The sequence below is a fragment of the Zonotrichia albicollis genome, chromosome 12 (assembly GCF_047830755.1).
Source record: "Zonotrichia albicollis isolate bZonAlb1 chromosome 12, bZonAlb1.hap1, whole genome shotgun sequence".
Lineage (NCBI taxonomy): Eukaryota > Metazoa > Chordata > Aves > Passeriformes > Passerellidae > Zonotrichia > Zonotrichia albicollis.
Genome location: NC_133830.1, coordinates 6,528,268 through 6,555,131, shown reverse-complemented (window position 1 = coordinate 6,555,131; position 26,864 = coordinate 6,528,268). Strand labels below are relative to the sequence as shown.

General features: G+C 44.4%; 1 protein-coding gene across 6 annotated transcripts in view; it reads right to left on the bottom strand.

The window, feature by feature from the left end:
- Positions 1–244: 244 nt before the first annotated feature.
- ADAMTS9 (ADAM metallopeptidase with thrombospondin type 1 motif 9) overlaps positions 245–26,864 on the bottom strand; it is a 79,186-nt gene continuing 52,566 nt past the window's right edge. For 4 of the 6 annotated variants that reach the window (XM_074550450.1, XM_074550451.1, XM_074550453.1 and 1 more), the window contains 12 exons: positions 22,379–22,546; positions 18,138–18,302; positions 12,691–12,861; positions 11,030–11,224; positions 9,072–9,204; positions 8,732–8,826; positions 8,489–8,583; positions 8,261–8,394; positions 6,686–6,777; positions 5,161–5,265; positions 3,102–3,196; positions 245–2,806 (listed from right to left, as the gene is read on the bottom strand). In XM_074550450.1, coding sequence (XP_074406551.1) covers positions 3,107–3,196; positions 5,161–5,265; positions 6,686–6,777; positions 8,261–8,394; positions 8,489–8,583; positions 8,732–8,826; positions 9,072–9,204; positions 11,030–11,224; positions 12,691–12,861; positions 18,138–18,302; positions 22,379–22,546 — 1,443 coding nt within the window. In that variant the 3' untranslated portion in view covers positions 245–2,806; positions 3,102–3,106. Of the gene's footprint in view, positions 2,807–3,101; positions 3,197–5,160; positions 5,266–6,685; positions 6,778–8,260; positions 8,417–8,488; positions 8,584–8,731; positions 8,827–9,071; positions 9,205–11,029; positions 11,225–12,690; positions 12,862–18,137; positions 18,303–22,378; positions 22,547–26,864 lie in introns of those variants that run through there. The other 2 variants (XR_012582330.1, XR_012582331.1) reach the window with 2 other exon arrangements.

The following is a 26,864-nucleotide window of genomic DNA, read 5'->3' as shown; positions in this document are numbered from 1 at the left end:
CTTATGTATATAATGCACGTTGGAGCAGTCCTCTTGGACTGAAATTTGGGAGCATCAGCCTCTCCAGCCATCAGGACATGAGTGGGTGGTCATGGCCATTCTCCAAGGTGGTCCCTGGTCCACAGACTCCAACAGAGGTTTGGGTCAGGGCTCCATAAAAAACAACATTCTTCACATCCCTCTTTCCTTTTGCATGGGACAATCAAACCCACACCTTGGAAATAAACACCAGCACAGAAAAAAATGTTTACCATTAAATGTATTATTCCCTTGTGTACAAAGTATTTTGCCTCTATTGTAGGACACAGGTATTGAAATACGATGGCAAATGCAGCAAGACCATACAGACATGTCATACAGGTATTCTCATTTCCTTTTGAGTATAAGCAGAAAGAAAGGAAACATGGTACAGGAAAGTGCTTGCAAAAAAATACCCCAGTTTGTAGAAAAATAATGGCATTGATATACAAAACCCAGAGTTCTTTCCTGAAAAAGAAATGTCTCTGATCCTCAAAATCTGCACTATTTAATGATGACTACTACTGAATGTCAGGATCGGTGCTCTGTAATTTTTTCTCTTATAGTTTATTTTGTATTTTTTAGGTTCTGATAGCTCTGTTAATAGCTGCCTTGAAACTATATGGTAGAAATGAATTTGTACAGGTCAAAATAGTATTTCTTTTTATAAATAGCCATTCACTTCATTTCACTTCACTTACAGTGGTAAAGCACCACAATTTCTTTCTGAACTTCATAGTGCAATTTTCCCTTTTCCCCAACAGAATTTACACTTAAGCAATTATCATTAGAAAATCACTATTCCATTATTACTCCTTTCCCCTTTCCCTTTTTTCCCTTTCTCTTTCCCTTTTTCCTCTTTCCTTCACCAGTTCTCCAGCTCTGGGCTGTAGCACAGCCCTACCTGCCTGTAAGGTGTCTCCCAGCTGACAGGAATGTGTCAATCCCTGATTGTCAGGCTGACAGGTTTCACTCCAAAGGCTGAGCACAGCCTGCCACACACAGGTTATGAATCCAGGGATCATTTATCACCATTGATCCAACTCTTTTGTAACACACTGATTACACATCCTTTGGGGAGCTCTGTAAAAGACACACAAGATCCTGAGGTTGTGTTTGGTAACTGCTTGCATCCAAAATGGAAAGAGTTATCTGGAGTAGCAGATAAGCCTCTTTGGTTTTCCAAACTGCTGGTAATTTTATGCTGAAAAGCTTCCTTTCCTTGTACTTTGTGCTTCTGGCTGCCTTGACATAAAAGGTGAAAGGGCAGCACCTTGCTATCACTAAGTAGAGTTGTGGAGAAAGAGATAAGGGACATAGTCATAGACTACAACAGTAACCTGGTCACATCACCCCCGTTCATGTGCTACAGAGCTCTGTGAAAGCGTGGCCTGAGGGCTATGTACAGGCAGGAGCCACCACACCTAAGGGACATGGCTCCTCAGTTTGATTAAAAAAAAGCCAACAGCAAATGTCTGGCTGTACATGGGAATGAGGAGAGGCAAGGAGCACAGATGCCTTACCAGGAAGATCCGAAGCAACTCAGGAGTAGGCGTAAAGCAGCTTGCTTTAGAAGGGGGGGGCAGAATCATCTGTAGGTACAGAGTGATCTTGCTGAAAGGAGGCAGCGAAGCCTCCCTCTGCAGATGGTCTGGGAGTGAGTAGGAAGCTGGGGAAATGCTGCAAGTGCCTGCAGGGGAGCACCCTGGCCAAGAGAAGGGGTGGCTTGGCTGGGCGTGCTGTCCCCATCCCTGGGCGTGCTGTCCCCACAGTCCTCACCAGCCCCATGGGGAGGGAACACCACAGGGATGCTTTTGTCCTCACGCTAGGATTTTGTAAAAAAGTCTGTAAGAAACTACATCTCTTGTGAGAACACAGCCCAGGGAAACATATGGCCTGATCAGCCTGTCTGGGATGAGTTAATACCCCGCTTCCAGATGGAGTCAGGAAGCACAGTGGCACATGCAATTAGGAGACAAAGATACATTTTTTTAAAAAAGTGAGTTCACTTCAGAACCCTAAAAAAAAAGGGGCTTGAGCTGAAGATCTGAAGATCCATCTGCAGGAATTTTGCTAAACCTAGGGTAGATCTTGATTGATTTGAATTGCCTGACAATTTTTCTGCTTTATCCCCTTCTTCAATGATAAAGGCACTGGATTAACTAAAACTACAGAGCATTAATAAATATCATGTTAGCACCAAACCAGTGCTTTCAGCACTGGCCACAGAGGTCATGTGAATTTCAAAACATACCTAAAAGATAAAGATTGCTAATGCAACTAGCACAGTATTCATTGTCATGTTTTCCTTGAGTGCTGTCAGCCTAATCCCTAAAAATAAAAATTTAAGCACATCTTGTCTAATTTCCTTGCATAAAGACAGATTGAAATGCCAAAAATACCCCAATGCAGATTGTGTAGCACCGTGGAGGGCCAAAGCAGCCCATAACTGAAGGAAAGTTACTGACTGTAAGTAAACAACTGAATACAGTGACAATTAAGTATCACTTGTCATAATGCTACATATAATGTAGAGTATGCAAAATGCAGTGGTTTGACTGCAGGATTTAACAATAAAAAATAAAAATAGTAAAAGCAGCCTTAATATAATGATTTTACGTACAAAAATATTAAATCAAAATAAATAATCCCAAACATAAATATTATACTGTACATTAGGAATATGCAATCTATATACACATATACACAGATATAAAAGTGGAAGGCAGAGGTATTGCATCACTATCCTTCATCCATCTCTCATCTCCATTGGCTGCTCCCAGAGAACCTGGAAAACACAGAAAAGCACATTTAGAGTCATCCTGGCCTCTGGAATATGTCACCAGAGAAAGTGGCATAAGAGCAGAGCAAAGGTGGGTGCCAGTAAGGTGGGGAGGTGTCTCCAGGTGACAGTGCTGGATCCACAAGGGTTACTGGGGGAGCAGGGGACCCCACTGGGATGCTGTGTGGGGTGAGAAGCTGTCACCAATGCACTCCATGTCTTTTTGCAAGCACGGCCTGATCTGCTCCTTCAGGGCATTTTGGGGGAGATTCTCCTCATGCAGAAGCAGCTGAGAACTCACCACTGCTATAACACCTGAATGTCCAGGCCTGTTCCAGATGATGGAGTGCACTTCCCACAGTAACCACCACATCTTCCTACTACTTTGGTACCATCCTGTAGGCAAAATCAGAAATAACAGCTCAGTAAGAGCTCAGGAATTCCATGCTGTAGAAGGGCCAGATCTGGGTTACTCAAGCCATGGTTTTTTTGGTGTATAAGAAAACAAATTATGCCAAAATCAGTCTATGAAATCACTGCTGTATTCAAATACACACAAAGGTAATTCTCTTTAGTGCTAGCAGATCAGATGGTGAACACAAATAGGAAAGGGTAGTTTTGATTTAATAAATTGAAAGCTGCCCAAGGAGAAGGCCATTTGGATGGTATCTCAAGGATATCTGCTTTCTCCAGTTTGGCCCACAGTGAATAACAGGAATGAGTAGAAAACTTGACTCATGCAAGAACAAAACCAGAACTCTGGGCCAGTAACAACTGCTCAGCCCTGCCTGAGCATGGGAAGGGCATGGAAAGGGTTATTTGCAGGCAACACCAGGAAACATCCACTTGGAAGGGAAAGTCCTGGAATGGCTCCAGAGACAAGAGAGGAGGGAAAGTGACAGGGTGAGGTGATGTCACTTGCTGAGGTGCCAACCCTCCTCCCCTTCCCACAGCCAGTAGGGGTAGGTATGGAGTGGTCCTGAGGTTGACCTGGTCTCCAGGTGAGCCCAGCAAGCAGGGTGCAACTCTGGGCTTGAGTCAGGAGATTAATACCTCCATCTGGCCTTCCTTACGTCACCTCTGCAGAGTCTTTCTCCTCTTGGCCATTAGAATGGACAGACAGTCCTTGAGGGGAATTCAGCCCTCAATTACCAGAAAATTGGACTTAAGCACACAACAAGCTTGCACAAAGCACTTATTTTTAAACGAGCTCCACCCTGCCCTTGACATTATTGATCTGTGACTGCAGCAGGCTGCTATCATCTCTTCTCACTGCACCGTTCTTTCTTCTGCTCCTGCAGGCAATTACGCCCTTGGAACAGCACTTGACAGATGCCACCAGGTGATGGAGGATTTCTGAGCACCTCTGTTCCTTAAAGTTGTTTTAATTCTGCCAGCCATGATGTTTGCTGCAACCCCAAAGTTGACTTCTCTCCTTTTAGAAGGGGAGGATAGAAAAGCACCTGCTGGAACTGACATACAGGGCTGGTCCTCTTCCACCTCTAGTGTGGTCAGACCTGTAGCATCAATTCTCCTCTAAGAGACCAGCACAGAGGAGACTCATGCTCCCCAGAGCCACGGGGAGACTGAAAGCAGTACAGGAGAGGATATTTTGCCAATTGCTGTTTGTTAAATGATGGTGACCTCCTTTGGAGAGTTTTAACAGGGGCAATTGGGATGACTCACATGAAATAACAGCCAAAAAAGCAATCCTGGGTTTCTACCATTTCAGAATATGACACAGAAGCAACAGAGTGAAGGCACACAGTGACTGCAGGAGGTGTTAACAGACAAATTAAGCAGTACAAGTACAAATTTGGCTGTGATTGTGAAGGGCTGCCTGGCTTACCCTGAGGTTCCAGCCTGCAGAGCCCCAGGCAGAGACAGGGGATGGTGCCTCTGCAACACTCCAGTGACTTGAGACTTTCCCAAGGAGATAAACCCAGACCAGCAGGAAGGTCCACATCCTCCATACTTTATCAGCCATGTGTTGGGAACAATTCCTGCTCAGGGCACTTGCCTGGCACCAGACCCTACCTGCAGGTCCAACTCTGAAGCCCTGACCCTGTCCTGCTGCCCTGCCTTGTGATGCACACTCCATGCTGGACATCTCAGGCAACTGATTAAGGATCTGTCTGCCCCACAGCACTCAACACTTTCAGCTTCACAGTTAATCAGGCTCACTAATTAATTGCAATAACTCAGATCAAGCTAAACCCACAAGGGCCTCACCCCACCGCAATTACCTACAACACTTTAATGTCAGATGTTCATTTTTTGTTAGTCTCTATTGGAAGATGTTGCCATGAATGACAATGTAGTGATGAGCAGGTATAGCCATAATTAAAGTTACAGCTTACTGGGGATTTCTGAATTTCCGACACGGCGTAATTCCCTTGTGAGAGCCACTTGGCTGTTCCCACCAGGGACAGGCCTGTCCCGTACAGGTCTATGCTGAATCGACCCTAAAAAACAACAAGACCCTGGTTATCCCAAAATGCCATGCTCCAGACTCCCAGCATGCCACGGTGTCACTTTTCTAACAGCATCTTCACATCAACTTTTTCCTTGTTTTCCATTGCTCTGACCATGATCATTGTACTAATCACAGCACGGCTCACATTAGGAATTTCTTCTCCCTGGTGGCTGCAGAGAAGGAGGGGTTTCAGATTGCTTTCGAACTGCCCTTTCCCCCAGGTTTTCACTGCTTTGCCCCGGTTTTGCACTGCTTCTTCTCTGCCGGCTGAGGGCATTGTTGGCTTTCCCATGGCAAACTGCAGAGCCTGACGTGCTCCAGCAGCTGATGGGAAGGAATTTCAGGGATGTGCTGCAGCTGCTCTCACTGCTCCCTCCTCAACTGGAGAGGGCACACTTGGCCTTCTTTTCCTTATTTTCCACTGTTTGTTTTTTTTTTTTTCCCCCGGACTAGTGAAATAAAAACTCTTCAATTTCTTTAGAACATTTAATTCCACCCTTTCTCAATATGACAAAGATGGATGGAAAATTAAGGACTCTGCCAGCATCCAACACTCAGCCCCCCAGCCCTCCCCTCACCCCCATGGCAGACTCCAGTCCTGCCAATATCTGGACCCATGGAGGGATCCTTTGGACACATCCCAGGCTGACCCACAGCCCAGCAGGGCCCTGCAGTACCAGATGGTGTTAGCTTTGCTCCTTGCACTTGCTGCCTTGGGAATGCTGATTTTCTGTGAGGAGCAAACGGGCTGGGTCAGAAGGATGGATATTAACATTTACGAGCATTCCTGAGGTAAGGAGTCAATCCCTAAGCTGCTGAGCTGTGCAGGAAAGTGTCAGCTCTGGAAGCAGGGAGGGAAGGAGATGGAGAGGTTTGCCCTCTGCTGCTGCTGTGACTCCCTGTTAATGCCCACCCAATACCTTGGACTACCCAAACAGACCACTTACCATCCCCAGCCCCACAAAAAGTAGGTGTGCTGGGAACATGCAGCAAGTCATCCCTAACACAGTGTTACTTGTCTCCTACAGACTTGAAAAGCAACTACTCCCTGCTCCTCTCTCTGCCCAGCATTTCCACCAAGTCCTGTCATGGACTGGTCCCCCTGTTTTCAGCCCAGTTCTCCCCCCATAGCCTCTTTCTTCTTCCTTTTCTCCTTTACTGGGGCCTTAGGGAATGTCTCTTAGGCAGCCACTGGCCTGATAACATGGAAAATGGAAACTGCTTTCTTCCCATGCACAAAGGGAACTTTCTCCATCACTTTCTCCCTGTTCACAAAGGGAAAAGTTTCAGATCGCTGAGATAAGAATGTGCCACTCATTGAAGTTGGGCCGCTGCGATCAGCAGTAATTAATAGAGGGCCTGAACATAACAAATGGCACCAATTCCTGTTAAATGCTCTTGTCAAGTACCTGCGGGCATTTGGCAGCGCTGTAGCAGTCCCCAGCAGTGGCATAAGGAACAGGTCGTCCATCATGTGTCTGTGCAAACTGTAAATCAGTTGCTGTGGAGAAGAGTTGGTGAATAACATGGAAAGGAAGATGCAGGGAGAGAGACAAAATAAATGTAAACATGCTCTTTGCTAATGTTTAAATTCACCAAAGCTGGCCTCCCACATTAATGTAGGAAGTCAAGACTTCTATATTTTTGTGATATCAATATTACTATATTTTTTAATATTAAATATCCTGATTCATCCCACATTTGATTCCCAGCACATGAGCACTGAATTTAACAGGACACTAACACTCACTATTTACAGCTCAGTTTAAATCTGGTGGTGATTTAGGAACAAGGTATAAATAACAACAAAACTCAAACCCTTAACTTGGGGTTTATTTCACTATCAAAAAATTCCCCACTTTCAAAAAGGCTCCAGCACCTTCTAAGTCTCTCTTATAACAAAAGCAAACAACATCTCTGCTCTCCTGGCTGCCCCAGCCCAGGGGTCGGGTTTTCAAAGGGAATTGGAGTATTTTGCTCTGGAGGGATCTGAAGTAACTGAGACTCATTTAGATGGGGATGTGAGATAGCTCCTGCCTGACAGAGGTAGGTGCCCAGCTCCTTTTGAAATTCAAAGGGAGCTGGTATCAAATTCCCAGAGGGTGGTTCCTTTGAGATCTTTACCTAGAAGCCTTTACAGATTATTAGTTGCTTTTTACAGATTGATAGACTGGGAGGTCTTGAAAATTAAGTGATAAAACCCACTTATCAGATAAGGAGTCGTTTTACAGGGGAGGATTTTGATTCGCTAAAAGACCACTTAGCTATTTACTGAATGAACTCCCAACAATATGTTGTATTTTTAAAACACTTGCTGAAAACTGATAGCAGTGGAGTCAGGGGACTGAAACCATAACCCCATGGAATGCTACAGGGTCTCTGGTGGTGGGATGGGCTCCCAGCTCACAGGAATGACAAAAGGGACAGTGTGTTACTCTTATTGCACAGCTAGATTCTCTTTCTCCATTGCAAAACCATGTCCCCAGCCCTCAACAAAAGTTATTTCCCTGTGGTCTGGCTCTGCTGAGAGACTTCTCTGCCCTGGCCACTGGGAACAGCATCCCCACCCCAGTGGAGACCCCTGCACTGGGATCTCTCTCAGTAAAATGGAGCAGGTGGGGGAGTGGGGCAGCTCCTCCCTGGTCAGGCTTTGTGTCCAAGTCCATTCTGAAAAGAGGGGACCAAATGAAATAAAATAAAATCCTTCACAAAATGCACTGGGCTGCTGGGAGTATGCAAATACTCATTCTGCAGAGCAGATACAACAGGAATTGCCTTTGTATTTTCCTGTTTTACAGAGAAATGACATGAGCATCTCTGATGTGCTCAGTCTCCCAGTCTAAAGCAGCAAACAGGTGACCAAGTCTAAAAGCAGGAATTCTCAAGAATATTGCTCACTAGAGTACTACTGCTTGCTTGTAGTTACAGCTATATTTGTGTAAAAGAAACATTTTTTTTAATGGCAAGGCCCTGTTTTTACTCACTTATTATTTGCATAGTGTTCAGGTCCAGCCTTACTTTGCTGAAGGAGGAAAACCCAGCTGCTGTGTAATCTTTCCTACACTGGCAGTCTTCTCGTCTGCTCCCGTTATACGGACACTCGGTCGGGTTATGCAATCTGAATCAAAAGAAAACCCTTTCTACTCATGACCAGGAAATATTGCCATGGAAAACAAAAACACTGTGAGGTTCATGATTACAGGATTTCTTACCTGTATCCATACACCTCTGAAAAATTCTCTGCATCCCCGTTTACAAGGGTCACATACTCCTTTGGGCTGTCAGTCTGCATCCCAGAGCAATACACCTGAAAGAGAAGCCAGAATTGTCATGTGCAAAGGCATCACTGAGACAACCAAAGGCAGAAAATCCAAGAGTGGAAGTGAAGACCACAGGCAGGGTCCTCTTGAACCTTTAGAAAACCCATTAACTATCATTCTGTTGCTGAAATGCACCTTTAATGTCTTTCCTTTGACTTGCAGGAAATATTCACCATCTTCAGTGGCACGGTCAAGATTTTTAACATCTTTGCAATTCCTCGGTAAGTCACCTGAAACAAAACAGAAATACTTGTAGTCACTGAACAACTATACATCAAAATTTATTTTGAAACACTCTGAGGCTTCCAAAACATCAAAACATCTTTTTTATTTTTAACAGCTTTCCCTGAAGTGTCTTAGTCCTTACTTGGATGGCTCCCAATGCTTGGAAATACTGCAGATCTCTAGGAGTGTGAGGGGAAAAGATGCTGCAGCCATGAGAAAGGCAAAAGAAGGTGTAAATCTGCAGACTTACAGTCATGGACATTGTGACATGTCCTCCTCTCTTCAGGTTTCAGGTCCACGTGGCACAAGCTGCTGACCTGGTCGTCGTTGGTCAAACACTGCACTGAGCGGTGCATGACCCCAACTCCACAGGTGACAGAGCACTGCGGGACACAAGACAGAGATTCCTGCTTTATCTCAAGGGTTTATGGGCTCCAGAAGCAAGAACAGAGACAGATGGTTTCCCTTGTATCAAGAGACAGCAGCAAAGACTTCAATCCTGTGAAGTGTTCAAACACAGGCTTAATTTTAATCAAATGAGTAGTCCCTTTGGTAATTAATCCCTTCCTTATTATCATTGATTACTTCAAGACTACCATACTTCGCTCAGTGTTTGCACACTTTGCTGGATGAGGCAGTTGGTTAAAGGGAACCATGTGCTCAAGTGAAATTGCTTATTTTTCATATTAGGAAGATTGCTGTTTTCCATGCAAATTGCACCAAAAAAAAAATGGAGCCTCAAAATCTTCCCTCCCCTCATCTGCTGGGAAAACAGGTATATCTGTGCAAAAACACTGGGTCATCCTCAAACCACCCAGATTGAGGGCAATCCTAAGGATGAAATTCCACAAATTGCTGGAGGTACCAAGCAGCAGAGCATCCAGCTACTGAGTGTGGGCTGTGGGAGGTGGGAGCACCTTGCTCCTCCATCCACAACTTGTTCTTTCAAGTACTTGAGAAATGAAATTCAGCTCTTTCTACAGCTACCAGTTTAGGCTATAAAGAAAATGAAGTTGCTCATCCATTTAGAAATTATTATTCTAAAGGAGTACACCATGAAGAAGATGTTCTTCAATGGCTCATGGTATTCACAGCTTGGGCATTTAGTCTTTAATCAAGTCCAGTTCCATACAATTCAGCTGAAGTGCTAAGTAGAACTTTATCTGTGCATCAAAGCTGATGGCATTTTACATTAAATTCCTTTCAAAATCACAGCTGACAAGGGTCATGGCACTTGGTGGTCACTGGGACATTCAGCAGCCCAAAGTGAGGAGGAAGGTGTTGCTCTCTGAAATGAGTGCTCATCGCAGTGAAGTTGGATTAACGAGTTGGGTATTTTGCACTTAAATTCTGAAGGTAAATACCAATTAATTGATGTTGAAGTCTTTGCTATAATTCCTACATGCTGACTCACAATGAGGATCTGAAGCTTCCTATGGGGCAGGAGGAACTTAGGTTTCAAATGGCTTTGCCAGTTACCGTGACAACTTCTACTACGTTTTACTTGGCCTGACACTCATCACCTTGTAAAGGTTTGACAAATTCCTACAAATGCCCGAGCTGGGTTAATAAATCAAGTTTATGGGAGAAACATCACATTTCAAAGAATGTCAGAAGCCCTAAGAAGTGAAATGTTATCACCCTAACTAAAATTTGATCTTGTAGTTCAGGTCCCAGAAGAGGCTCAAAACAAATAACTTTAGCAGAAAGGCCAGGTTCTTTTCCCTGACCTGTCCCAGCATTTGTGAGAAGGAGGGGGAGGGAAAAACAAGAAAAAAATTGTTTTAAGGTTCAAATGACCAGTGTTTCAGCCTAATGCTGGCTTCCAAGTCTTTCTTATACATGTGGCCAAGCGGGATCAACTGCAGTTGCCAGTGACCCACTGATCCTTCTAGCACAAGGCTTTCAAACCCTTGTTTTCTGCAATGACTAAGCATGCAGCATGGCCATCAACGTGGCCACAAACGTTGGCTACATCCCAGTTTTCATGAATGACTCTACTTGTAGCTGCTGGGACGCCCCCATACGAAGGGGTTCAGTCTGAAGTATGGAGCCCTACACACACCAGGCCTGCTGCTGTACCAGAGTATTCCATGCATTAATTTAAGAATCTCTAAAACATTCCCCTGCCAAACCTTTTGTCTGTGTCTAAAAAAACCCCAGGTTGTTCCATCCTTTTTGGCCAGAAAAGAAGTTTGCCCGACTTACGCTTCCCCAGTTGCCGACGCGCCAGGAGGCTGAGATGGGGCACTCTCCGAGGTAGCAGGGCTGGATGTTGGGGGGCTGTGTGCCAGGACAGTTGACCATGTTCTGGTAGCCATACTCATAGTGGTCCTTCCCAGTGTAGATCTCACTGCAGGACACCAGGCGCTGCCTGTATCCCTTCCCGCACGTGACGGAGCACTGCGGGCACAGCAAGGAGCGGTGAGCACCACGTGCTTCAGGCAGGGCTGCCCAAAATGGGAGGGGAGGAAACCAGGCCTGACAGCTTTCAACACAGGAAACTGATTCAAGGGATCACTGGGTTCTATTTAAGCCAGTGATGAATATTGTAAGCGGCTACTACAAGTGGGCTGGTGCCTGACATTGTCTTTGGGCACCCAGTTCCTCTCTGGGCTGGATCTACAGCTGCTCCAGGACTCCCTGCTCTAGGTTGGCTCCTGGCCATGTGTTATTTCTTCCCAAGCACAAAGAAAGGAGCAGAAGATCCATGGGAATTCAGAAATGCCTCTATTAGTTGTTTTGGTTGGGTGGGGTTTTTTTGGCCATGGGATACAGAGAGATAGAATGTGGTCAAGATTGACCCTGAATTGCAGGTACTTGTCAGCAATTAGAAGAATGAGAAATTTTTCATTGTAATTAGAGGATAAACAGCACTTTTGCCTTCCTCATCAAAGGACTGAGTGAGCCTGGGAGAGCCAAACTCCGGCTCTGTAAGATCTCTTCAACTCTCTGTCTTCATGGGCCCCAGTGTCTCCCAGGCACTGGGGGTGGGTAGAGGGTGCCTGGGCAAGGAGCAGCCAGAGTTCCAGCCTCACAAGCACCTCAATATTTCTCTTAAGAAACCACTCAGGAGACCAGGCTGCTCTGAGATATTCTCATGTCTCTACATTTCTCCCTCCTTGCACTATCTCAGGTGGCTTGGCTCTCCTTCCCCTCAGTCCTGCCATGTTTTCCTCTTTCCCTTTTCTCGTTCTTTCTCTTTAATCAGTGCTGTGTCAGCAGCTGCCTTGTCATTTCCCTCTGCTGTTTCTCCAACTGGAAAGTAATCCTTCACTGGCTGCAGAAGGAAACAGGCTGAGATTAGCCTGCGTCCTCCCGCACGCGGCGCCCGCTGCAAGGAAAACTCATCTATTTTCCCTGGCTCCCAGCTGGGAGGGTGAATGCCCTGCCTTCCCTCACTCTGGGTCCTTGCCCCTGCAAAGACAGCACTGAGGAAGGATGTGCCCCCATGGTCACCTCCAGGCTTGCCTCTCCCCCATGATGCACATCTGGACCCTTGTACAACTCACAGGGCCCCAGAGCCCCCAGGGAGTGGATGGGAATAAAACCAATTAATTAAATAAATGAACTAAACCAGCAGAAAACCAAAGAGGGTGCCTGCTGAATGCACTGTGCTTTGGAAGAAAATTGCCTCCAGATAATATTAGCTAGGACCCTGAGCACGCTGATTTTACTCTTTAATATCCTGGTTGTCTCCCACAGCACAGCTCCTTTCTATCCAACAGGGAGACTGCACACCGAAATAAACCAAAAAATCAGAATTCAAACCCACGGCGCTGCCTTGGCAGTGTTCAATGATTTGGGTTGCAATACTTCAGCAGGGGCAGCGTTGAGAGCAGGAAGGGGTGCAGGGGACGGGGCCTCACCTCTGACCACTCTCCGGTGATCCAGATGTACTCGCAGGGGGGCAGCGCGCAGCTCTGCACCTCGGCCGGGCGCTCGCTGGGCTCGCAGCGGCCGCTGCTCTGCGGCTGCTCCTCCTCGTCCACGCACAGCACCTCGCGGAACCGCGCCGCCTCCCCGCACGTCTTGGTGCACTGTGTGCGACAAACAACAGCTCAGGCAACCCTGGGGGCCTCCAGGGGACGAACCCACACCCCAGCAACCCCTGTAAGCTGCCACTGGTATCCCCTGGGGGAGGATTTCCCACCAGGACCTGCTGTGCCCCATGCTGCTGCCTGTGACAAACTGCTGCTGACCTCCGGAGTACTGACCCACATCCCCAGGAGAGAGCAGAAACCAAGTCAGCAGGTATTGGGATGGGGCAGGTGTGGGGCCCAGCTGTGGTAGGATCAAAATATGCAGGGTTGGGCATGCTGGGCCAGGAGATAGGGCCAGCCCCCATTATTTCAGCCCCTAGTGAATACAACTGTTTGGAGAACGACAACTCAACCATCCCCCGTGCAAAATTCACACTGCTGCACCTCTGGCTGTGGCTTGGGTGGGGGGAGCTCCTTGCCCAGCTCTCTGCCTTGGCATGGGACACATTTAATCATAGAATCATCATAGAATAGTTTGGGTGAAAACAACCTTAGAGACCATCTCATTCCAACCCCCTGTCATGGGCAGGGACACCTTCCACTAGAGCAGGTTGCTCAGAGTTTCACCCAGCCTGGCCTCAAACACAGCTCTACAACAACCACAGCTGAGGCAGCCCTGCAGGTTTATTCTCTTTTAAACACTGCCCTGCCTGATATTAAGAGCAACCCATGCCAGACAAGTACAAGTGCTCCCCAGGTCCTTCTGGAGATTTCAAGGACTCAGTTCTTTCTCTCCTTGTCACAGAAAAACGAGCCTGACTGTGAGGCTGTGTTCCTGGGAGTGGAGCTGTCCTTGGAGGGCATCTTAGAAAAACACATAAAACAAAATAAATCAGTGTAAGAGCAGCTGCCTAGATAAAACCCCATTTTCTTTTAGTTATTGCCTATAATGGACTTCTAACACTTTCAACTAACTGGATTAACGAGGAGAAAAATGCATGAAAATAATCATTTATAGAACATGTAGGGAATGTCTTCCCCTTAAGGAAAAGGATAAAACATCCAATCAGACTATCCCTATCTGTACAGAAACACTGCTTGAAGTTACCTAGGCTTGGAACACTATGCCAGTTTAATCTAGTTGGAGTCTTACCCTTCAAACATCATTTCCAGCCTCCCTGAAGCAAATCCTGTTCTCCTGGCTGGCCAACAATTAGGAAGATATTAGTGGGTTCAGCTAATTGCAAAATGCAGGCACTGTCATGGCCTTGTTACTGTAATTGGCTGTCAGAACCAGGATTGTAAATTATTTGAGAATATTGAAAATTCAGATCAGTGTATGGCAGCAGCAGCAAACCAGGAGAGCAGCAGTGAGCACAACATCATGCGGGGTGTAAATATTTAAAACTGGGGCAAAGTGGAAAGGGATGGGGAAGGAGAGGCAGCTCCACAAAGCAGCATTTATTCCAAAGGAATAACTTAGGAGCTCTTAGGCAACAGTCAACATTGCAAAATCTGCAGTCTGCCAGAAGACCCCAAGGGCTTTGTGTGCTTTCAACCTTATTTACTCTCTTGCTTTGAGTCCTTGGAGTGGAAGCTCCTTCTAGGTCTGTGCTGAAACATGGCAATCCTACAGGGGTTGGGGGAATTTGCTGGAGTGTGATTTCCCCAGAAAGCAAACAAAGTGAGCTATATTTGCCCATCTCTGATTATCTCCCTATTACATAAGTAAAAACCGAAAGGGGGTCATTGTGTGTGAATATGGCACCACCACAGCTCCATCATCAGGGAGCTCCCCTGACAGCTCTCCAGGCACCTTCTGGGGCAGCCTGAACCCCAACCTTCCTGCTCACTGGAAGTGAGGTCACAGGATGCTCAAAGCCTCCCTCCTCTCTGCTTTGGCATTTCCAGCCCAGCAATACAGGGTGAATCGTTCCATGGTCCCTCACAGCCGAAGGAGGCACCTTGAAAGGAGTGGGAAGAACCAAGCCTGATTTTGTCTCATCTCCTTAATGTATATTTCAGACTAAATTTACAAAGTACATTGGTTCATGCTTCACTTTCAGAGAGTAAACCATGTCTATGCCATCAAGGCATCTTCTAAGAGTGGCAGTGAAGAGCTATCACATCAAAAGCCCATCCTTGATAAAAATCATTACTTGCTGATGAAAGACTGGCACTCCCAAGCTCAGGCCAACCTGATTTGGGTTTGTCTGCAAATAACAGCTGTGTGGCCAAATAAACTGAGCCAGCTCTGTGCATTTTGTCATCATCAGAAATTGAAAGTTTGGTTATTTGTATTTTTAAGGGTAACTGGTAATTAAAATAATCCCACTGAAATATTAAATGAGGCTCAAAGACAGTGAGACCATCATAAACTAAGTCAAAGAGAAACACTGCAGAGGTTCCAATCAGCCACCCCAAAGTTATAAAACATTATTCATGCAGAAAGCAGAGAGTTCAGCTAGCATGGAAAGGCTATTTTTCCTTTTAATGCAGTGACAGATTTTGCATGAATTCTCATGTTCAAGATTGATTTAAATCTCACACAAAATAGTGGGGCCAGGCTACAACAGCTATTGATAGCAAAATCTGAAAACAGGTCAGGCATTTGACAATATTTGTCTCTTTTGCCTCATTTCCCAAATTCTGAACTATTTTCCTGGCAGATCAAATTAAGGATCATTTCAGGCACTTCTGAAACTGCTTTAGAAGAGCAATAATAATAATTAAAACAACCCCAAAGGCATTGCTTTGCAAAAGCATTGATTTTTTTTCTTTTTTTTTTTAGATAACAATCTAACACAGAGATGAAATGTACCCCCCGTGCCATGAATGCTTGAAACATGCCTTGGGTAACTCTGCAATTCAAATCAGGCAAGGATGGCACAATTTCCCCCCAAAAAGATAAATGTCAAAGATTCAGGAGTTGGATGGCAGCTTCCAGAGCGTGCACTGTCCTTCCACAGAGGCTCCTATTAAAGAAAAAAACCCTTTCTTTCTCCCAATTTTCCCTTTTTCTTTGTGACTCTAGTCTGAGTTTTATTTTGGCATTAGCAAGGCTCTTTCTATTGACTTTCTTCTCCCTGGGGAGGGCACTGAGAACAGGTGATTAATGTGATACACCAACAGAGCAGTAAATGGTTTCCAGTAAGTTTCATATTCCTTCTCATTGTCAAAACCAACACTTATTTTTCTAAACAACACAAGTATAACAACAAAAAGGAACAATTAAAAAATCCCAAATGCTCTTGAGAGATTCCCTTTAAAGATAAGGAATCAAGAACAAGACAGCACTGAGATGTTATTTATATCCTGCCTTCCATGTCAATTAGGGTTCATTGCAGCTCCCTGCTCAGAGAATACCAATGCAATCTGTGCCTCCTCATGGACACTGCCTATGGCTGGAGGGAGGTGCTATTCTTTTTTCTCACTGTGTACACCAGAACAAAATAAGAAGTGCTTGGAAGAAATGCTTGGAATCAGCCAGAGGGGCAAGCTCACAATGGGCAGCTCCTGCATTTTCCTGTTCATGGTTACTCATGAGTACTTATGAGGGTGAGGAAACCTCCAGTCCATCCTCTTAGTAAAGCTCCCTTGAGGAAAAAGCAAATCTCCACAATATGTTCAAAATTTGCCCAGTGCAATGGGGAGTCCTGGAAAACTTCAGGAAACATCAGTATTTGTATCCCATCAAGGGCTCAGAAGGGTGGAGGCAGGCGCCTCTCCAAACTGCTTTGAGAAGTTGCAAAGATAAGGGAGAGAGGGCAAAACTTAGTTGCAAGTTGGAATTGATGATTTTGGAGGTCTTTTGCAATTAATGATTCTAAGATTCTACAAAAGGATGGGGCAGGAGCTGTTTCTTTCCAGGGCTGATTACAGCACCAGATAAGGATTGGCACTACCTGCTGTTTGGTGACCTCTTTGCTGCCTTTAAATTTATTCACTGAAGAAGTCAATAGGCTCTGTAAAACTAAAACTAAAACTGCAAGGAAGCTGCTGGAGCTCCCTCAGCGGTTCCTGCATTTCCTTTTCTGGCTGGGATGTTTCCATCTGCTACCATTGTGTGACCAGCCTGGCTTTGCCTCCTGCTGCTTCCCATCACACTTCCCTGAGTCCTGGGAAGCAGCTGGGAAAGGGCACAGCCCCCTCTGGCCTCCTGCACTCGTGGCTGGGTTACACAGGGTTATAAACCCAACTTCCCAGCACTGCAGAGATTGGGGAGATGAAGATAAACTTGTGTGTCCTGTTCCCGTCAGGTGGAGGTACCACATGCATGGGCTAAAAACGGGAAAAAGACAGAATGAAAAGAATAATTTTGGTGTCTGGTCTGAGCTGCCTCTGCCAAAAACTTCTGGGTACTTGAAGGCTGACACAGCATCCTCTTGGCAGTGCATGGTGGGGTTCCTCCTGCTCAGAATCCCCTCGTCCTCTTACCACCCACCAGCCTTGAGGCCACTCATGCCCACACTGCAGGAGAGCTGGAGTCACTCCCTAAACCACTGGAGCAGCAGCTTTATCCCCAGTTTCAGTCTCAGGAGCTGTTTTTGATGGGAACTGATCCTGGTCACACAGAAAAGCATCATCTCCCACAGAAGACTTGATCTCAGCACTGCTCATGGTTTGATAAAAAAGCAAAGACCCGGAGCTCAGTGAATGGATAGGGATGTCACATGGAGCTGGGGTAATGGGGCAGGAAAGAGGGAATTACCACTGCTCCCTAACTCCTTCAGGCACTGGGCTCAGGCTGGAGCAGCACAGCAGGGCTCTGCCTCCTGGAAGAGACCCAAATCCATCCTACCCAAAATCTGCTTAGTATTTACATAGGACCCAGCCAAACCCAGGGCAGCAGAAGCAATAAATTAACCCTACAGAGGCATTTCTCTGCTCCCCCTTTCAGACAGCATGCATGAACTTTTTTTTTTTGCAACTCCAGGTTGCAACCCAAACACCCTGACCCTCCAGCAGTGCTTCCAGCATCACAGCATGCCTGAGAGCACAGAGCTGTGAGCAGGGGGAAGGAAGGGAGGGAGGGAGGGAGGAAAGGAAAGGAAAGAAGGAGGGAAGGAGGGAAGAAAGGAAAGGAAGGAAAGGAAGGAAAGGAAGGAAAGGGAGGAAAGGGAGGAAAGGGAGGAAAGGGAGGAAAGGGAGGAAAGGGAGGAAGGGAAGGAAGGGAAGGAAGGGAAAGAAAGGGAGGAAAGGAAGGAGAGGAAGGAGAGGAAGGAGAGGAAGGAGAGGGAGGAAGGGAAGGAAGGGAAGGAAGGGAAAGAAAGGGAGGAAAGGAAGGAGAGGAAGGAGAGGAAGGAGAGGAAGGAAGGAAGGTTGGTCCTTACCGCCTGCCATTCCCCGGCCGCCCAGCGGTGCGTGGGGCACGGGGGGAGGTGACAGTCCCGCTGAGGAGGGGGCTGGCTGGCCGGGTCACACTCGGCCTCCTTGGGGCTGCTGCTGTGGCACTGCACGGAGCGGCGCTGGACGCCCCGGCCGCAGGACACCGAGCACTGCAGGGAGGGACACAAGGTGAGTGCAGCTCCCATCACAGCCACCACGGTGAGTTCAGGGGTCTGGGCTCTGCTCTGGGCTCCGTGGCATTGGTAGCAATGATTACAGATTCTCTTTAATAATATATACTAATGATGTTTCTAGCAAAAACCTAAAATTTCGGAATTTGAAAACAAGGTAGCGGTGCTCTATCAAACTTCCAAGTGAGGCTTTTCATTGTGCGAGGGAAAACTTGGAATCTGAAGTGTGAATATTTGCTGTTGGCTTCAGTGGGGTCAGGACTTCCTGGACAGGATTTTTATTGAAAAATCTGTTTTTATTGCAAAATAGCGGCGCTGCTAAACCACCCTGACATGCCAGAGGCGGCCAGGCTCTGAGATTTGCTCTGAGTGTTGCTTCTCAGGCACTGGTTCAAAAAAGTAATAGTTCAAGATACATCAAATGCCACAAACAGAGTGGGCTTTAATGAAAAGCAAACTTGGATTCTATAGAAGAAAGTGTGTAGCTGTAGAGAGGGAAAGGTGTGATACAGCTGAGATTTCTTTCAGCATTCATCTGAACATGCACATGCACCAAGGCAGGGAATACAGTTAGTTTTTGAAAACAAATGTCTTTTTGAAATTAACTGCATTTCACATTTCCTTCATTACACTGTGGGCACATTTTTCCCAACTTCAAGGCACAGCAACAAATGCCTGCATTTTTCTGTTTCTCGGACATCTTTAAATTATTATCTATACTGCAATATTATTAACAGCTTATTTTTTCTTTCACGCAACATTTCTTAGTGTTGTGACTGCACACTAACATGTTTAGCAGTACTTAATATTCCCCAGGAACAGATTCCTCCTGGCTAGACCTTAAAGTATACTATACAGATTTGGAGTAAAGAGAATTTGCATTTGTAGAAGAAAGTGCATAAAAAATAAAGGTATGTATTAAAACCACAGTCGAATTAACAACTAATATTATTTATAACTAATATTACTTATTAATATATCAGGTACTAAGAAAATAAGTTCACAGTCTGTTATTGCAATGCCCACTAAAATGAGCCTTCTTAAGGCAGGGAATTGAGTGGTACCTGATGGGGAAGCAATTCCCTTTTCTGTATTCCTCCATAATACCCTTTGCTTTACTGTCCAAATGCCCCATAAAGCCAAGAAAACCAGAGAAAAGCTGACTGTGACTATTTGTCTGGCTTCAGATATTTGGAGGGTGGGAGCATTTTTGTGCAGCTTTTGAAAGCAGCAGTGGGATTTCTGTCACTAGTGATGCAAATGCTTCCCATATGCTGCTGCTTCCCTGGGATTAACAGTGCTCTTTGTCCTACACATTCCATAGGGGACTCTCAAACTGAATAAAGGCACAAACTTGGAGAAACATACGCACCAGGATGCCTACCATGCTGTAAGGTATCTTTTGAGTTGCATTTATCACCAACATAAAAAGCCCAGGTATGAATAAAAGAGCACAAGTGACACCGTGGCTTTTTCATGGGGGGCTGCACTCTGTGTGTGTGTGACACCTGGGTTTGGGGAGAGGATGGCCTGGACTGTGCCAGAAACTCCACCTGATGCTCTGCCTGTGTTTTTATATAGGGCTGGATTTCAGCCTGTAGCTGAAGTATGCAAATACCAGACAGCAGAATAAATATTGGTATTTTTGTTAAAGGAAAGGTAAATGGCCATAATTGACATCACTTAGGAGAAACAAACACATTAAATCTGATATTTCAGTGCAGACAGAAACACAGTGAAAACTTGGAGAAAAAACCTTTTTAGAGATATATCAAAAATGCTTTGCTCCAGAGGGGTGAGTTCTTAATCTAGAAAAGAACTAACCACATTCTGAATACAAAACATCCAAAGAGACAAAAGCCTAGGATTGGAGCACCAGCACAGCCAGTGTTTAACTGAGAGTGGTTTTAAACCATTCCTGTATTTTTTGAGCTTAATTTTCTCAGTAATTCCTTTTCCAGAAGGCAAAACCCCACAACACCTACCTGAAGGTATGTGCAACAGGTTCTGTGCATATAATAGTGACAAAAGGATGCACTTTTATGGGAGAACCTTGCCTTATTTCTCATGCAGGCTTTTTGGTTTATTCAGGAGAAAAAGCACAGCAGCTCAGCTTTGGGATTAACATTCTGAGACAATTACACCTTTAGAAAGTTAGGAGTTTTATGGATAATATCTAAGTGGAAACTGATCATGGCTCCTATTTGCAACAGTGGCACTGGAGATAGGGAAAGTCACATGGAGTTTTCATGCCCAGTTTATACCCTGATCTACTGTGTATTAAGAGCACCAAACTCGTGTCTGTTTCATGCTCTTAAGGAGAAGTTCAGCACCTAAATTTGGCTCCACAGCATTAAATCTCTGGCAATGCCCTGAACACCCTTACAAGGGACCCAGAACCAGCACTCCCAACCTGTGACAGCCCCAACTCTTCATCTGTCACAGGCAAAAAAGAAATGCTGCCAGCACCAGTGAGGCTCAGAGATCATGCCACAGCACCTGACAGGGCTTTAAAAAGCCCAGTTTGACACTGTAGCACAAATTTAAAAAGCCCAGTTTGACATTGTAGCACAAAATTTTCTACCCCTTTACTTTGTCCCCAAGCAAAATGCTGGCTGGCTGAGCACATCCTGCATCAGGAACCTGGGCTGAGGAGCTGCTCCTGGAAAAGCCTGTTCTTAGCCTTATCATTAGCACACAAATATTCCTTAATTGCCTGGTCATGAGAGATTACCTTAGACCATAAATCACCTCATCCTCCTATTAACTTGGGTTTCTTTCACTAGTAGCATAAAATTAATATCCATGATGCAGTGGAAAGCTGAGAATTTTAAACCACTTACTTTTACCAATTAGTATTAGTGTATTTTAATGCAATTGACAGACCATTACATTATTATGTTTACAATTATTAGTCAAAACTGCTTTCAGGAGTAGCCACTTAAATAAGGTGCAAATTGGATACCACAAGACTGTGTAATGGCTTTGCATTTCATTTTAGTCTGGCTCCTGTATAAAACTGAGGTTTCAGTCCTGAAGGTAATAAAGCTAATAATATTGACTTAATTTCCAGTATGGGAGCAGTATTCTGGATTTCACAGGCTGGATGCTCCTATCCTCAGGTATAGAGCCCAGACCTTGGTAACTGAACCTCCATGGTGAACAAGCACTGAGTCCTTTACCCATATAATGGTAAATACCCCTCTCCTGTGAATCCAAAGGTAAGGATTAAAAAAAACCTAATACAATTCTGAAAACAATCATAGATTATTTGTGGGTTTATTGTCTTTTTTATTAGTGGATATTAATCAACAGCATGCTGTCCTACTCCTAACATTTGCATGTGTGCAAGAATGGGTGTTTTGTACCTAAACTTGAAAGACAGAATGTAAGGGAACATGATATTTTACAAGTTAACAGTTCATTTAGTCTGGGATTTTCAATAATTCCTCTGATTAGCATGCTAATGAGGTAGAGGGAAAAGCAAAGTTCAGAGTTAAAAATGTGATGCAGCAGATTCAAGGTGATGACAAAGACATTATTTTCAGGAAAAAAGGATTCAAGGTATGCTTTCAGCATGCAAGAAGTTTAATAACTCAAAATACTTTCTCATTTCCAGCAGCTTCTGCTCTATGCATGACTGTCTGACGTTTTAACAAGAGAAAATCAAGCAAAGAGTTTATTTCTCAAAACTAAGGAAGATTTTACTTGACTTATGATATTTAAATTATATTAAAAACATGAATAAATAGTAGTTTCTCTTTAATAATATATACTAATGATGTTTCTAGCAAAAACCTAAAATTTTGGAATTTGAAAACAAGGAATTTGCTTTCAGATAGACACTAAAAGCAAGCTGCCTAGTTTTCAGCTGGTACAAATCTGTGCTGCTCCACTGCTGTCCATGAAGCTGCACTGTTTTACCCCAGGATCTGGCCCAAAACCTTCATCCCTGAATAATTCATGAGGACAGAAGTGACTGGAAAACCAGGCTCTAACCAATTTGATGGAGGAGGAATACCAAAAGGTGCAAAAGGGTACACAAGATGTCTCACCTGGCCCCAATCTCCTGCTTTCCACTTCGGACATCTGCCCCCTCTGCATTTCTTTTGCACGTTGGGCTTAGCAAGGTGTTTACAATTCTCTTCTTCTACATGCCTCCCTTCCTTTGACAAACAGTACACACTGCGGTGCTTTTGGCCCCTTCCACAGGACACAGAACACTGTAAATATAAAGTAATAACAGATCAGCTTGCACACTCATACAGGGGCCATGGCTACCCAGGGCATTTTCTTTTAGCTGGACCAAAAAGCACCTCCCCAGGTCCCCAGCAGGCTACACAAAGCTTGAGGGGAGTGCAGGCATTTAATACTGTGTGATATTCTTGGTCAAAGCTCCAGAAAATGCCAGTATCAAAATAGAGAAAACAGCTGACATTCAGCAGGGATAACAGCCTGGATTCCTGGCATTGCTCCAGTCCTTTCAAAGGAGCAGAGTCATCTTACAGGGATCAAGGCAGGAGCCCTCAGTATCTACTTAGAACAACTTGAAAGGAACCATTTCCATTTACCTTGGTACAAAGGGATGTCAAATATTGGTAAATCAGGAGGGTAAAGTGTGCTCTGCACCTTCACAGAGGGAAATAACTGCACAAAGGACAAGGCAGAAAAGTGCAGCATTTCCTTGTCCTTGGTACAAAAGCTCGTGTTTGTTTTATCAGTGTAGTCTGACTTTTCTTTTTTCCTTCACTAAACAGACTGAAACCAGGACATGTTCATCCTTAAGATTTATGCATTTTGAAAACAACTCAGAAGGTGGCAAGAAGGCAGAGCCTGGAGAATCAAAGCAAAAAGCAAACCAGCAGGTATGTTAGCTGCAAGCTTTGTAGTGAAGCAACTAATTTCAACCTCCCTCTGCAGGTTCACTGAACTTTTTCAAATGTGACCACTTCTGGCATGCAAACCCCAAGCAACTTCACTTTGATTTCAGATTAGTCTCCTCCAAAGATTTAGGAATCAAAGGGGTCTGGAATCACGACACGAATTTAATATGACAGTTTCATGTAGAACAAGCCTCTTACTCAGCATGATGCACCCAGAGACTCAGCTTCCATTTCTTCATTACATGCTACACCATGAGCATACTGGTTTAATCCTTGAGGGCAAACACACTGTTCTAACCATCTCTCCATATAAAATGTTCTGCTTTCTTTTCAGAATGGAGAAAACATGCAGAAATGAGGCTTCAACCTTCATTTTGGAGTCACTCCATCAGTGTATTTCCCAAGAAATATATTACAGCTTAAGCTCTTCCCAGCCTATAAATACATTCGAACTCTAAAAAATTTATATATATATAGCAGCTCTGGAAGATCCACTAGAATAGAAATTGGCATATACATTGACACCTGTGAATATTTCATATTACAGCCCTACTTACAGCTCATTCAGCCCACAAAGAATTAGCAGGAGAGCAGTTTCTAAATGGAAAAATTCAGACCAATGTGGAGAGAAGTGGATGTAGCTCCAAAAACCAGATATTGATGCTTAAAAGCTTGTATAAACAATGCCCTGAAAAGGTTGTTTTCCTGCTGCAGGAGTGTTACAGATTGACAAAAGATCACTGAGGTCCTGTTGATCAACAGCTTTAAGAGCCATAAATGATGCTCCTCTCAGAGGCTGAGCAGGGACAGCTGCCTCTGAGTTTTCCTGAGCCCAGGAAAAAGATAGGCCAAAAACCCCAACCAACAACATCCAACCTTGCACTGAAAAACAGAAGAAATGTTGTCCCTTGCAATAAAATAAAACTGCCATGAGTTACCCAGATCCATAAACTTCTTTTCTTTAGCATCAAGAGAAGAAATATCAAGCTAATGTTATCCCTATTTTTATAAGTCTTCAAATTTCATCAGAAGTTAATTTTTTCATTTTCTCTACTTCTCTCCCCAGGCAATGAAAGTCAGCAGCAAGACAGAAATGTCACATCCTACAAAACCCATTTTTAAACTTCTAGTATTTTCATCCACTTACTGTCTTTGGACTAAACACCAACACTCATGCTTAAACAAAAATTCAAGTGCTCCTTGGAAAACAGGTTTCATGCAGGTTATGCCACTTTACTGTGACAGCCAAAGTTAAAGAGTTTCCTTGTTTTCAAATTTACAGCATTGATCAGGACTCTCTCATGTCCCACACCCTGAGCTGATACAGCCCAGAGCATCCTTAATTTACAAAACACATGGGATGCCACTACTTATCCTAAAGTAAGACTAACCACACTGTGCAACAATGCAAGCACCTTTCTGGGCACCTGAAGCTGGTTGATAAATACTTGATCTCACAAACAATTTGGTCCTAGCTATTTCCAAAGTTATTACTCCCCTACAAAATGCTTAACTTTGGCGTGGAGCCTGGTTCTGACATTTATCTCGTGATCCCATGATCAAACAAGTCTGCGTGTAAACCTCAGTGCACTCAGAGGTTGAGGCATAATTTGCTTAATTTTTTTAATACTTAAATGTAATTCCCAAGATGCTGGAATGAATCATTTCTATGTCTGCCTTTAATATAAATCAAATTTAGGCAGCTGTGCATTTTCAGATCCAAACCACCCGTTTGCTTTCATGCACATTTGAGTTATGATCTCATTTGCACTGACAGAAAAGAAAGGTTGAATAATCTAATTTAATCAAGTATCAGAGACTGAAAATTCCTTTGCAAAGAGTCTACTTAATAACTGCCATCTAATTCATCTCAGGTATTCAACTTTTATCTGGCACATAGATTTTAAGCATATGTGAGCCACATGCAAAGCATAATTTAATAGTGGGCTGCATCTCAACACCATGTGAGTCCAGGAAGTTCTACACCCAACTACCACCATCAACCTCATAATTTATTTTGGACCGTGGATAAACTTTGCATTTCATTAACTGGATTTTTTGTGGCTGCAGATGCTGCCTGCTTATGGTATCCACCAATACAATGAGGTAAGCTTTGACCTTGCCTTCCTCAAAAACTTTGGGAAAATCACTGCCTTCACATTCCTCTTTTTCTTGAGCTTTTTTCCCACACCTCCCATAAAAAATGCTTCCAAGTACTGGGGGCAGATGGTGGCTCTCTGGAATCACAGCCTCACCTTATCCAAGGTTTTCTTAGTCAACAGAAAAGCCTCTACTGGTTTTAAGCACCTCTGGGCCAGCCCTGAAGGTGTAGCCAGGTAATGTATGGATTTTTTCACTAATCAGCTTCCTAGAGTAAAGGATCACATGCACTTGGGCATGCCTGTGGTCACATTGCCTCTATCTCCGCTTGAGTGTGGGAAAATGCTGCTCTGAAAGGCAGTTTACAGCCTGTGATTGAGGCACAACAGCAAACAGCACCCCTGGATGAACCTGGGAGGACAGCCAGGCATGTTTCTGGTTTTTTACAGAAACATAACAAATTGTTATGTTTCTGTAAAAAAAACACCAAAAAGTTTGTGGTGCATAAAGTAATAGAGAAACAGTATTTTGAAAAAGCAGCTATAGCCATCACTAAAACTCTAGCAAACCTTCCCCTTGTTATTATCTTTATTATCTCCTAAACCCACCAGAGTTGCACCTGGCACTTTACACGGAGAACAATAACAAAAGAACTTTCCTAAGAGCATTAGGATCAAAGCACTTAGCACAGATTTAAGGGCTTTATGTTTATTGCATGATTAGTGTTAACCTGCCAAAAACTGGAGATTGGCATGCTGCTGATATTTTCAAATAAATCTACTGCCCAGTTTAAATAAATTCAAGGAAAAGGGTTTAAATAAATACAGCAGAAATATTTCCATATCAACTGTTTCCATAAAGGTCAGAACAGGATGCTAAACATCTGCCATGCCTTGCTCTGCTCGTGTTTTTGTTTCCACAGAAAAATTGTTTTCTGTTTCAGAGTTTAGGAGATGATCATTCTGTTTTATCAAGTGTGTGCAAATTGCTTTAAAATAACCCTTTCTGTATTTCCTGATCTCATTGTTTGGGAGATGAGGGTACCTCTTGTTCATTAAGACCTGTCTAAAATAGATGGGCTGCCACTTGATGCATAGGGCTGGCAGCAGGAAAAAAAACCCCAGAATATGTTCAAAATCTCTTAAAAATCTGTACAAAATCTCTGGTGAATTTCTGGGAGTGGGGTCAGTCCAGCACCAAGAGGACTCAAGAGCCCTGGGCACAAATGAACAGATCTCAGCAAGAAAAAGGCACCACAGAGCCGTCCAGAAGAAATGGAATGACTGCTCCTTGTAAACTTTGTGCACTGAAGGGGCAGCTCCACAAAGGGCAGAAGGGCACATCCCAAGCAAGAACCTGGGAAAACTCTCCCCCAGAAGTGAAAAGCTGCAGAAAATGCTGTCAGACCACTTTTCAGACCCACTGTGCACAGCCGACAGCGATTTGGGAGGTATTTAAGACAATGAATGCAAGCTGTGGTGATCACCCAGTGAATTCCCAAAGATAGGAATGATAGCTCAGCAAGGCAGGGCTGGGAAGGATTAGACTGAAATGGCTT